At 32.0% G+C, this 12,949-nt stretch overlaps 1 protein-coding gene across 2 annotated transcripts in view; it reads left to right on the plus strand.

The window, feature by feature from the left end:
* Positions 1-4,287, plus strand: part of arhgap36 (Rho GTPase activating protein 36) — a 48,411-nt gene extending 44,124 nt beyond the window's left edge. For both annotated transcript variants that reach the window (XM_073836991.1, XM_073836992.1), the window contains exons 10-13: positions 442-530; positions 2,295-2,491; positions 3,039-3,355; positions 4,006-4,287. In XM_073836991.1, coding sequence (XP_073693092.1) covers positions 442-530; positions 2,295-2,491; positions 3,039-3,355; positions 4,006-4,071 — 669 coding nt within the window. In that variant the 3' untranslated portion in view covers positions 4,072-4,287. The remainder of the gene's footprint in view (positions 1-441; positions 531-2,294; positions 2,492-3,038; positions 3,356-4,005) is intronic.
* Positions 4,288-12,949: the final 8,662 nt, after the last annotated feature.

Raw genomic sequence — 12,949 nt, forward strand, 5'->3', positions numbered from 1 at the left:
GAGGGAGAGTAGAGCTGTGAAATGATAGACAGTAGAGAGTGAATACTACTAAATGAATAGGTCATTTAAAAATGAAAAATGATAGTCCAAACACTTAAGACTTTCTTCTACGGTGCACAAAAGGAGAAATGTTAAAACTTCTTTCCCTGCTTCCCTGCTTCGTTTCCATGCAATGGAGACTGAAGCCACTAGCACTTCCAAATTTCTTCTTTTGTGTTCCATGAAAGAAATTCACACGTGTAAATGATTCATTTCTGGGTAAACTAGTTATTAAAAATAATGTCGTTTTTTGGTGGAGAACAAAACAATGGATAAAATCTTTGGCCTGCATGTGATACATATATTATAACTTTGTATGCATAAGATGACTTTGTTGAATTCTTCTTTTTATCACTAATAGAGTGAGCATTAGCTGAGTGAGTGTTTTTATTTCATATGCAGGTGTCTGCTGAGCTGCAGCAGGAGGTGCTCATGAGCCTCATTCAGACGGATCCTGATGTCATTGACTATCTGCTGCGCAGGAAACTCAGGTCAGCTTTCTGACTGCTAACACTCATCTAATACAAAAATCATATATAATGATTATGGGATTTTAATTCAAAAGTGTGACATTCAGTTTCCAGGGATTAAAAAACCCATTCATTTTCAAAAGTGATTTTTTTTTTCTTTTAATAGTATAGTGCACATTATTTTTGTTTAAATATGGAATTCCTGGTGGAAAAACTAAATTAGCCATGTCTCTGCAAATCTCCACCAGTTGGACAACCAACTCAGTTCAAACAGAGTTTTGTGATCCGTATTGTATTGTATTGTATGAAGCCCTGCACAATTACTTATTAAGTTTTTGAATACTGTTTCCAGGTCCAAGTCTATACTATCTAACAGTTGTTTATGAGCACAGTTCATTTATAGCACAACTTTAAACTAAGGTTTTAAATAGTCTAGCAATGTTTTTATGATTCGTAATCACTGTCTGGCCAACTGACATTTCGTTATGGAGATAAGGGTTAGGATCATGATTTTGCGGCAGTATCACAGAGTATTATCAGTGTATGTTGTTTGCTTTTGAGATCTGATAGATCTCCAGAAACGGTGAAGTATGACATCAGACTTAACAAGTGGAGTCAGTCTGTCTGTGCTCTCAAACTACTTGAATTTTTATTATGCGCATATTATATTACATTAAATATACAGTTGAAGTCAAAAGTTTACATACACCTTGCAGAAACTGCAAAATGTTAATTATCATATGTACAAAATGCATGATATTTTTCAGTTAGTACTGACCTGAATAAGATATTTCACATAAAAGATGTTTACATATAGTCCACAAGAGAAAATAATAGTTGAATTTATAAAAATGACCCAGTTCAAAAGTTTACACACTTGATTCTTAATACTGTGTTATTACCTAAATGATCCACAGCTGTGTTTATTTATTTATTTATTTGTTTAGTGATAGTTATTCATGAGTCCATTGTTTGTCCTGAACAGTTAAACTGCCAGCTGTTCTTCAGAAAAATCCTTTAGGTCCCACAAATTCTTTTGGGTTTTCAGCATTTTTGTGTATTTGAACCATTTCCAACAATGACTGTATGATTTTGAGATCCATCTTTTGACACTGAGGACAACTGAGGGACTCATATGCAACTATTACAGAAGGTTCAAACGCTCACTGATGCTTCAGAAGGAAACACTAAGCATTAGGATCCAGGGGTGTAAACTTGTGAACAGAATGAAGATGTCTAAATATCATATTTCTTTCATTTAGTACTGTCATTCAGAAGCTACAGAAGATACTTACATGTTCCGCAGAAGACAAATTAAATTAAATTTACCCTGATCTTCAAATTCTACAAGTGAATGCATTGTGTTTCCTTCTGAAGCATCGGTGAGCATTTGAACCTTCTGTAATAGTTGCATATGAGTCCCTCAGTTGTCCTCAGAGTGAAAAGATGGATCTCAAAATCATACAGTCATTGTTGGAAAGGGTTCAAATACACAAAAATTCTGAAAAAAAGTCAAGGCCACTGTGGCACCCCATAGCATAATGTAATTTAACCTTAAGGATTTAAGATACAATTGCATTCTTTATCTTTCTCTATTCAAAGGACAGACCCCTCAAACCCAGACATCTTAAAAAGGTTTACGTTTATATGCTTAATGGGTTAATTACCCTAAATTAAAGGCTGCCATTTGAACCTCATGTTTATTGTGTCTGATTACAGAGGCAAAACCACAATAATTGCTACTGTCTAAACACTAATATATGCATCTCTCCGTTGTGGCAGCAGTAGTAGCAGTCTGACGATGGAGACAGACTCCAGTGGAAGGAGGGACACACAGGCATCTCTGGACTCTGTAGGGCAGTCCAGTGATGACCTTTCGTCCCTGGAGCCACTGTGTCCTCTTTACCCAGAGACATCTGCGATAGGAAGTCTGAGCAGTGAAGTCTTCCTGAACGTTCTTCATCTTAACACCAAAAGGAAACGTGAGTAATAGGTTCTTCACAATGAGGTGGCCCGTTATAATATCTACTACCTCCTTTAACGATAAAAAAAGTTATGTAATGTTATGTAATTATGAAATTACTATCAGTTCTACAGTTCAAAAGTTTGAGGTCAATAAGATAAGTTTTATGCTTTTATGCTCACTGAGGCTGCTTTCAATCCAAACCTGTAAGACCTTCATTCATCTTCTGAACACAAATTAAGATATTTTTGATGAATTTGATTTAATCAAAAATATCTTAATTTGTGTTCCGAAGATGAACAAAGGTCTTACAGGTGTGAAATGACATTAGGGTGAGTAATTAATGACTACCCTTTAACATTTTGTGAAACGTTTTTTTTTTTAGGATTCTTTGATGAATAAAAAGTTCAAAAGATGATCAGTTTAATGCATCCTAATAAAAGTATTTTTTCTTAATATCTTACTTACTAAAATTTTGAACGGTAGGGTACTTTCCTATGTGTAAATAAATGCAAACTAATATTATATGTATATTCTGTATGTGTTTATGTGTGTGTCTACAACAGGCTCCTCTGAGGTCCCACCCAAGTCCATTAGTAAAATGAGGCAGTTTCATTCCCACCACAACCTGATGAGTCTGTCCCAGTCGTCCTCTAATGCCCAGAGTGATGAGCGAGAGCTCCAGGACCAAAGGCAAGGCAGTTCAAGGCAGACCTGCTCAGAGGAGCGCCTTAATTTCAGTCTGGGACGGCAGGACAGCATTTCTCAGCCACAGAGTCCTAGAGAGAGAGGCATCTGGGTACGACAGAGCTCCAATGCTTCATCCACGACGTCAGACGACAGCAGACCGCCAAGCAACTTCTGGGACTTTTTCACTGGCAAGGTGTCAGGCTCAGAGACTATAGTATGACCCCTAGGTGAACAGATGTAGTGTGGGGGTTGAGTGTGGACCCTTAAAATTGTAGAGAGAGAACTGCCAGTAGATACACAAACAGAGATAATATATCTGTGGACGCTATACTGTTAATATAATATAATCCTAAATAACTCTACTCTTCTAGAACAAGATGGTTTTGCATTTCACGTTAGATTATCAAAAGAATCATTATAAACCTGCCAGAACAGTATATTTTATTAAGATACAGACCTCTGACTATAGAATGTAAATATAGCGTAGGTTTATATAAACCTCTTCAAATAGAAAGCAGCTTTTATATACATGAATCCTCAACATGCACTCAGTGGGCACTGAAAATTTCAAAATAGTCGACATTTCAAAGGCTGAAATCTCTTATTATATTTGTTTACATTAGCATTGAAGCTTTCTGAAGTTCTGCTTCTGGCTATTAGTTTTATCATTTTTCTGATGTATTGGCAGCTGATTGAGGCTTGGTCTTTTACCATTACAGAAACCTTTACATATAGTAACATCTTTTTTTTAAATAAAGTGTATATAGTACATTTTGGTAGCTTTGAGTTCTTTTTATCTGGACTGAATTTGTACCCTTAAATGTTGTACATGTTGCTTTTCAGATACCTGTCGTCAGAAGAGCCCCTTCCCTGCAAAACTTCTTCAACGACCTTTCGCAGAAAAGTTAGATGATATGGAAGACTTTTTTGGAAAAATTTGATATTTTTTGATAACTTTTTTCCATTGGGAGAACATGCTCTGAACTCACGGCATCACTGAACCACAAGGGGGTGATATTTATTGGTGTCAACAATAGATTAGCATTAAAAGTGTTTATGACATGAAGTTGAGTAGATTACGTTGAATAAAGCTGGACTCTCTCTGTTGGGTTGGTTAAAAAGCAAGATTTCCTACAATAACAATAAACTGTTTAGAGTGAACAACTCAACCTCAATAAATAAATAAAAAAATCCTCACTGTAATGGCAAATCAACCTAGCCAGCTCAAATGCAAGACGGATAAAGAAATACTCATTAACTTCATTTAGATGAAAGCATTAAAATATCCATATAGACCTGCCTTTCTTTGTACACAAACTGAACATCAAGGTAGCTTCTATCCACCTTTCCTCTTCAACGTGGTTGAAGTAAGCTTCTATAAGGAAATATCGAAAAGAATAACGTGCAGTAAACGGTAAAACTGTTTGCACTACAAACCAGTGTGCTCATGATTAAGATAATACATTAAAATAATATAGAAAGACACACCAATTTGCAATATTAAGCAGAAAAACGAGCTGTTTTGTACAGCTAAAAATAACTGAACGCGATGAGACCAGAGGTGAAACCCTTAAAGGGGTCATTGGATGCCCATTTTCCACAAGTTCATATGATTCTTTAGGGTCTTAATGAAAAGTTTCTAATATACTTTGGTTAAAAATTCTCAATACTAGTGTAAAAAACACCCTTTTACTTTGTCAAAATCAGCTCTGCAAAATATCAGCTCATTTTATTGCATGGGCCCTTTAAATGCAAACCCCTCTCTGCTTAGGAAATACAAACTGTAATGTTTACTTTAGCCGCATTTAGCCGTGTTTAGCTGCGTTTATCAGCGAAATTTGCTAACAAGCACATTATTAAGAAAGGCCATTTGCAAAGATGCATAAAAAACCCTTATACTCACTTCTGCTGTGGGTGAAGCTGCATCACAAATGATTCACATGAACATAAATGCATATGTAGATCGTGATCGACGCTTTCCTTTTAAAAACGAAAGTAACGTTGGGAGTAAATGACTACTGCTATGTTCATTATTGCATACAACAACAGAACACCTCAATCGCTCAATTAGAGTTCTCCTCTGCACCTGAGTCACACAATGGCAATCGTATTTGGACTGTTTCAGCCCAGTGAGGGCGGGTCTAAGGTAAGGCGATCATGTCAATCAACTGTGGTTCATCACACTGACAAGAAGCTGAGAATGACCTGATTTTAAAAAGGGGATATTACTTTTAAAGATTAAAAAAATACCACTGGGTGGATTTTTATCATTGTAGGGTGGTTGTAATGTTCAAACAACATGTACAAGTTAGTTTTGCATCCAATGACCCCTTTAAAATGTACAAAAGGCCAAGCTTAATAAATCATTCCCTTACCTGTCCAACAAAAGAAAAGCAACTCGGGCATCGCTACTCAGGATTTTTTCCATCATCAAATCTTTCCACCTTCTGTATGCTAAAACAATGTTGACGTTTGTTTGTCTTTATCGGCCTTGTCTCCACTCTCAAAGCATGATAATAAATGTGTTCCATTGTCAAATTTCGCTATTCACGTCACCTTTAGAACGCACAGCTAATAAGCGTGAGGATTCTTTTCAAAATGGCGAAATAGTGCAGGGCGACCAGCTTCACACAAGAATAAGGCTGTCACTGTTCCTTTTTTCAATTTAAATACTATGAGTACATTTAAAAATCCTCGATTGCATTTTGACCGTTTCGAGTAACTGGCAAAATACCAGGAATGGCGCATTCCATGGAGAATGCATGAAACACAATTATTAGAGTTTTCCAAAGCTGAATGATAGATAAAACCCATTAAAAAATCATAATAAAGCATAATGCTATTGTTAATTCACAAACGCTATGATTCAATTAAATAAGCATATATGTTTGATGCATTTTTAATAGAGTAATGTAAAATATTTTTCTCTATTTTACATCAGTTTAGTCAGGTACGCAGATGCGCTGCCATTATGGAGATACTCGGATGTAAACAACAGCATGGATTGCATGGATTATGTTGTCCAAACCATGGAAAAATGTGTGGAAGCTGCTAATTGATATAGAGAAGGACTTAGTAAGCAGGAAAGGGCGCAATATTTTGACAAACTACAGTAAATAGGTGGTAAAGATATGTATGAGCAGTATTAATTAGGATACTGGCCTAATATTTCACCCAGACTGGAAATGATAAGAACAAACTCAAATTCTTGTCTGGAAATCCTTGTTTAGTTTGCAAACCACAAACGCTTTTCCTGTTCCTCAGTTTTTTGCACTCTTCTCCTTGATGTTACAACTTTTGGCAGTCTATAGTACTGTACTCCAAATGTTTTTCCCGGTCCGAGCGATTAGTACAGTCCAAAACATGACAATAATTGACCATTTTCAGCAGCAATAATCAGCAAAAAACGTGGAAGCTGCTAAATCATATAGAGAACACTTAGTAAGCAGGAAAGGGGGCAATATTTTGACAAACTAAAGTATTAGAGTAAAGTACAGTAGAGTATTATTAAGATATTAACTTAATATTTCACCTAACGTTACCTGACCAGAAATGATAAGAACAAACAGGAATGGTATCAAGATTCTTGCCTGGAAATCCTTGTTTAGTCTGGCCAACCACAAACGCTTTTCCTGTTCCTCAGACACTTTTTTGCACTCTTCTCCTTGATTTGTTGTAACTTTCCGCATTCTGTAGTACTCCAGGGGCCTCATTTATAAAGACTTGCGTAAAAACCATCCTTGATTTTATCTAAGAACTTTTCCGATTTGATCGTAAGAGCGATTCAGAGAAAACGAATGTACCACGAAATCCATGCGTACGCCAGTCATTCGGTTATAAATCACAAATGATCGTAGAATTGTGTGCAGCTGAATGTTCCGCCGTCGAAACGCCCCTGCTTAATTAATTAACATATAAAACTCTGACAATGGCAAGTAAAAAGGAGCGCAAGAAATTAAATTATAGTGAGGCTGAACTATCTGCAATACCAGACATTACCACAAGGAAACGGTCGTACACTAAGCTGGAATCTAACGTGGAGATAAGTACACTGTAAACAAAATCTGTAGAAATTACAGTATTACTGGCAGCTGGTTGCCAGTAACTTACTGTAGATTTTAATTTATGCTATTTACTGGCAACAGTTTGTTCAAAGTTAATTGAACATTAAACATTAACAAGTCTTTATCTTTACAGAATAAAACTAAAATAACAGCCTCATGCAAAGCATTCTGGGAACCAAAATCTGAAGGAAAAAAACAGAAAAAGGTTGATGAAGGTTTCTGGTTCCCAGAATGCTTTGCAGTAGGTTGTTATTTTATAGTTTTATTCTGTAAAGACAAAGACTTGTTAATGTTTAATGTTCATTTAACTTTGAACAAACTGTTGCCAGTAAATAACATAAATTAAAAATCTACAGTAAGTTACTGGCAACCAGCTGCAGAACTACAGCAAATTTTTTACAGTGTAGCTACTTTTCCACGTCAAAGACGGTTTTTATAAATCTGTACTTTGACGTGGATTTGATCGTACGAACACTCTAAGATCAAATCAGTGCGTAAGGAAGTTTTATAAATGAGGCCCCAGATGTTTTAGTACTGCTTTAGTACGATTAGTACAGCCCAAAACATGACAATAATTGACCATTTTCAGCAGCAATAATATGCTAAATTTGCAAGTTCAGTTCGGTTCAGTCGCATTGTTTACGTTAAGTGTCGCCAAATTTTTGGTCGATTGATGACACGAAGGATTCATTTTCGAGTGGGAGAAAATATAATTTCCCAGAACAGATGTTTAAGCAATGCAGAATAATATTAATAGATAAATAGGCCTATTTGTATTCGTTTCAAAATATTAAAAAAAGTGATTGCAGTTATTTATAAAAGTATAATGACTAGCCTAAATCTTGCAATTTTTTCACTGTACGTTATTTTACATAATTTTATAATAAAAACATAGTATGACATAATGTCAGGGTGTCAGACAAATATCTGCTTACAGGTGTTTTATGTTAAAATGATCAAATCAAATTGAATTGGTCACCATAGCCACCAGATCCAGTCTGTATCCAGATCAGATGGTCACTGCAGTCCCCTGGATCCAGTCCGTAACAAGAGCAGATGGTGGATCAACACCTACAGCCGAATGTCAGCGGATACCGTGTCAACTAGATGAGCCCCAGACACAGATCATCAGGAAATAACTTTTAGCCTAAACGGCCGCTGGTGCAAGGCCATGGGAAGATGAGTCCAGATGAGTCCTCTTCAATTTGACTTTGCAACTTTTGCATTATTGATACACTATTGTCCTATTTTAATACTGTAAGGTTGCTTTGACAGAGCTTATGTGGTAAAAAGAGCTGTATAAATATATTTAACTATTTTATTAACTAAACAAGGTTTTTAAAAATAAATATAAAGTTTATTGCATTAATTCAGAGTTTTTTTTATTATTATTTATTTATTTATTTTACTTGTGTAGGTATTGTTGACTGGAAATCTGTCAGTCCAGAAGCGAGGAAAGAATATAGAGTGGAGTTTGAGCTCACCAGGTGTGGATACATCTACAAAAACACCTTTGGATACAGTGGCAATGGAAAGAAGGGGGACTTCACAGCATTCTATTCAGACAAAGAGCTGGCTTCTGTTCAATGGACTGCTACTACAAAATGAACGAATGAATGAATGTTTTTCTTTACTTGAATTGGAAACAAAGCTGAATTGTGAATTGAGAACTGTGAACTTTGAACTGTGACTGTGATATTGCACATATCTATACTTTTGCACATTGTCTTGCCCATAAATGCACATTCCATTTTCTGTATATTTATTATATACATTGCTACTTTTTTTATTGTTGTTATTGTTATTTTATTCTATATTGTACATAATGTAAATTAATCCATATTTCTCTATATTTCTCATTTGTAAAATTCTCTTATTCTGTTTCTATAATTCTAAATTTTATAGGTTATCAGCAGTCATATAAGCATTTCATTTCATAACATATTGTGTATGTGACAAATAAAAATTGAATATTTTTTTGTGAATAAAGCTGTCTGTTTGCTAAATTGGTTGTCATTTAGTAGAAAGTTACTAAACACTTGACTAATTCAATTCTGTGGTGTTTTATTAACTAGATTTCTCTATCAAGCAAAACATTGTTTTCAGGGTAATATTTTACAATAGGTTTTGTTTGTTAAAATTAACGAATTAACTAACATTAACTATGGGCAATATATTTGTTACAGTATTTTTTTAAGCTTTGTTAGTATTAGTTAATAAAAATACAGATGTTCATTGTTTGTTCACTTCACAGTGAATTCATGTTAATAAATACAACTTTTAATTTACTTTAAGCTAAGAACAGCTAGTGTGCTAAGAGGCTTTTGTATCCTAAAATTAGTTTGTTTTTGATTACTATATTTAATATATATTATAAGTTTTGTAAACCTTTTTTTATTGTAAAAGACTACAATATGTAAAAACAAGAATATACAATAAAATGTTAAAACAAAATAATAGTAATGAAATAGCGAAACTATAACCTAAACTTTCCGTGGTGATGACGTCAGTGACCCGCGCCATGCAGGCAGTTTTCGCAAAACCTTTAGGCACGCCCCTACTTTTCGGCGAGACCAATGAGAAACCTTTTGGCACGCCCCTACCTTTCGGCACGCCCATTGCTCCAGGCTGCAGTTATCCTAGTCTCGCGTAGCCAGACCTTCAGACTGACGGCTGAAGGTCTGGAATTCATGGCAGCTTTAATTGGCCAAGTCCCGCCCATAAGGCTGTTTGACCGACATGTCAAACAACCAATCACAGTTCGTTTCGTTCAGCGTCACGTTTCGGGGTGTATAAATGCCCCCACAACAACAGACTGGCGTGCAACAAGTCAGTCATTGAAATAACCAGCATTGAAAGTTAACGAAGAAGAGGGAGAACAAGCAGTAAGTCAGTAATTTGTTCGCGAACGTCGCAAATGTGTATAACAACAACGACGTCTGCATAAGCACCTTTTAGCAAAACGCGAGTAAATCAGTCTGCGCTTTGTTTCCCGGCGGACCGAAAATAAACGCGACACTCGCGTGTTCCGGAAATCCGATCAAATTCAACTAATCAGATCACGACTTCGACATTCCTGAAGTGTTTCCAGTTAAGTGTACCATATGCATCAGACGTTTAGCCAACGTTCTGTGGGCGTGACGTCTGAGGCTGAGACTAGTTACCCCTACTTGACTCAGAGACGTTCTTCGATATTCAATTGTTGCGCAAATCAAATTCCCTGCGTTGAGAAGATTTGTCGTGATAACGAGAAAAAAAGTCATGATCACGACAAAACAACTTTTGTTATGTCGTGATAATGAGAAAAATAACTCGTGATAACGAGAAAACAACTCTGTTATGTCGTGATAACGAGAAAAATAACTCGTGATCACGACAAAACGAGAAGAAAAAAATAACAATGCATGGCCTCTTAGGACTTCCGTAACATCCATGCTTTTAAAACTAATACATTTTTTATTTAATTCAAATTTTATTATAAACTAAGTTTATTTGAATTTTTTTTATTTTTCTTAGATTTTTTTATTGCTTCCTAAAAAAACATTTATTTTAAAACTAAACTACAACCATGCTTTTAAAACCAATACAATATTAATTAAATTATAATTTTTATTATTTACTCAGTTTATTTGTATAATTTTTTTTGCATTTTTATTATTATTTGTATTTATAAAAAATAATACATTTTGTATTAAATTCGAATTATTATATACTCATAATATAGTTTATTTGTATTTTTTATTAAATATACTTTTATATATATTTTTTTATATTTTTAGCTAAATATTTATATTTTATAGCTTCCAAATAAAACATTTATTTTAAGAGTAAGCTATGACCATGCTTTTAAAACTAATAAAGTTTTTATTACATTCTAATTTTTATTATATACTCAGTTTATTTGTATTATTTTTTGTATTTCTATTAGATATCATTTTTTTTATATTTTTTTTTAGATATAAATAGTATAGCTTTCCAATAAAACTTTTATTTTAAAACTAAAACCATGCTTTTAAAACATTTTTTTTTAAATAAATTATAATTGTTATTATATACTCAGTTTATTTGTATTTTTTATATTTCTATTAGATATCATTTTTATTTTGTTTTATTTTTTAGAATTTTGTATACATATTTATATTTTTTATTGCTTCCTAATAAAACATTTATTTTAAAACTAAGCTTCATCCATGCTTTTAAAACTAATACAATTTTTATTAATTTCTAATTTTTATTATATACTCAGTTTGTGTTTTTTTTAAATATATATATTTCTATTAGATATTATTATTTTTTTTTTTTAGAATTTTGTATACATTTATATTTTTTATTGCTTCTTAATAAAACATTTATTTTAAAACTAAGCTACATTTAAGACTGTTTTATTAAATTCTAATTTTTATTATATACTCAGTTTATTTGTATTTTTTTATTAGATATCATTTTTTATATTTTTTGATGTAATTTTTAAATACATTTTAAGCTATATAAATATATATTATCTAAAACTATATGCTTTTGAAACTAAACTTAAACTACACATTTAAAACTAAACTAATCTTTTAAAACAAAGCTAATGCGCAGATTTTTTCTTTGCCTTTTTAAAAATAATTTTTCTTTACATTCTTCATATTTTTTATAGCTTTTTAATAAAACATTTAAGACTAAGCTACAGCCATGCTTTCAAAACTAATAATTCTTTATTAAATTATATATTCTTTATATGCTCAGTTTATTTGCATTATTTTTTATATTTGTATTATGCTTTTAAAACGAATACAATTATTGTTAAATTCAAATTTTTATTATATACTCAGTTTATTTGTATTATTTTTTCGCTTTTTTATTATTATTTGTATTTATAAAAACGAATAAATTTTGTATTTAATTCGAATTTTTATTATATATTCATAATACAGTTTATTTGTATTTTTATTAAATATCCTTATATATACATATATATTGGATAATTTATTTATATATTTAGCTAAATATATATATTTATATATTATAGCTTCCAATTAAAACATTTATTTTAAGAGTAAGCCGACCATGCTTTTAAAACTAATACAATTTTTATTACATTCTAATTTTTATTATATACTCAGTTTATTTGCATTATTTTTTGTATTTCTGTTAGATATAATTTTTTATAATTTTTTTATATAAATAGTATAGCTTTCCAATAAAACAAAACCAAATTAAAACCAAAACCATGCTTTTAAAACTAATAATTTTTATTAAATTATAATTGTTATTATATACTTAGTTTATTTGTGTTTTTTAAATACATATTTCTATTAGATATTATTTTTATTATTTTTTTGTAGAATTTTGTATACATTTTTATTTTTTTATTGCTTTTTTATTGCTTCCTAATAAAACATTTTTATATTTTTATTAGATATAATTTCTTATATATATATATATATATATATATATATATATTTATATATTATTTTTTTATATATAACTTAATACATTTATATATATATTTTTTATGCTTCCTAATAATTTTTTTTAAACTAAGCGACAACAATGCTTTTAAAACTAAGCTAAAACCAAGCTTTTAAAACTAATATATTTTATTCAGTTCTATTTTTTTAAGTAGTCAGTTTATTGGTATGTGTGTATATTTTTATCAGATATAATATTTTATATATTATATATATATATATATATATATATATAATATTTTATATATTATATATATATATATATAT

This window comes from Garra rufa, chromosome 3 (assembly GCF_049309525.1).
Source record: "Garra rufa chromosome 3, GarRuf1.0, whole genome shotgun sequence".
NCBI lineage: Eukaryota > Metazoa > Chordata > Actinopteri > Cypriniformes > Cyprinidae > Garra > Garra rufa.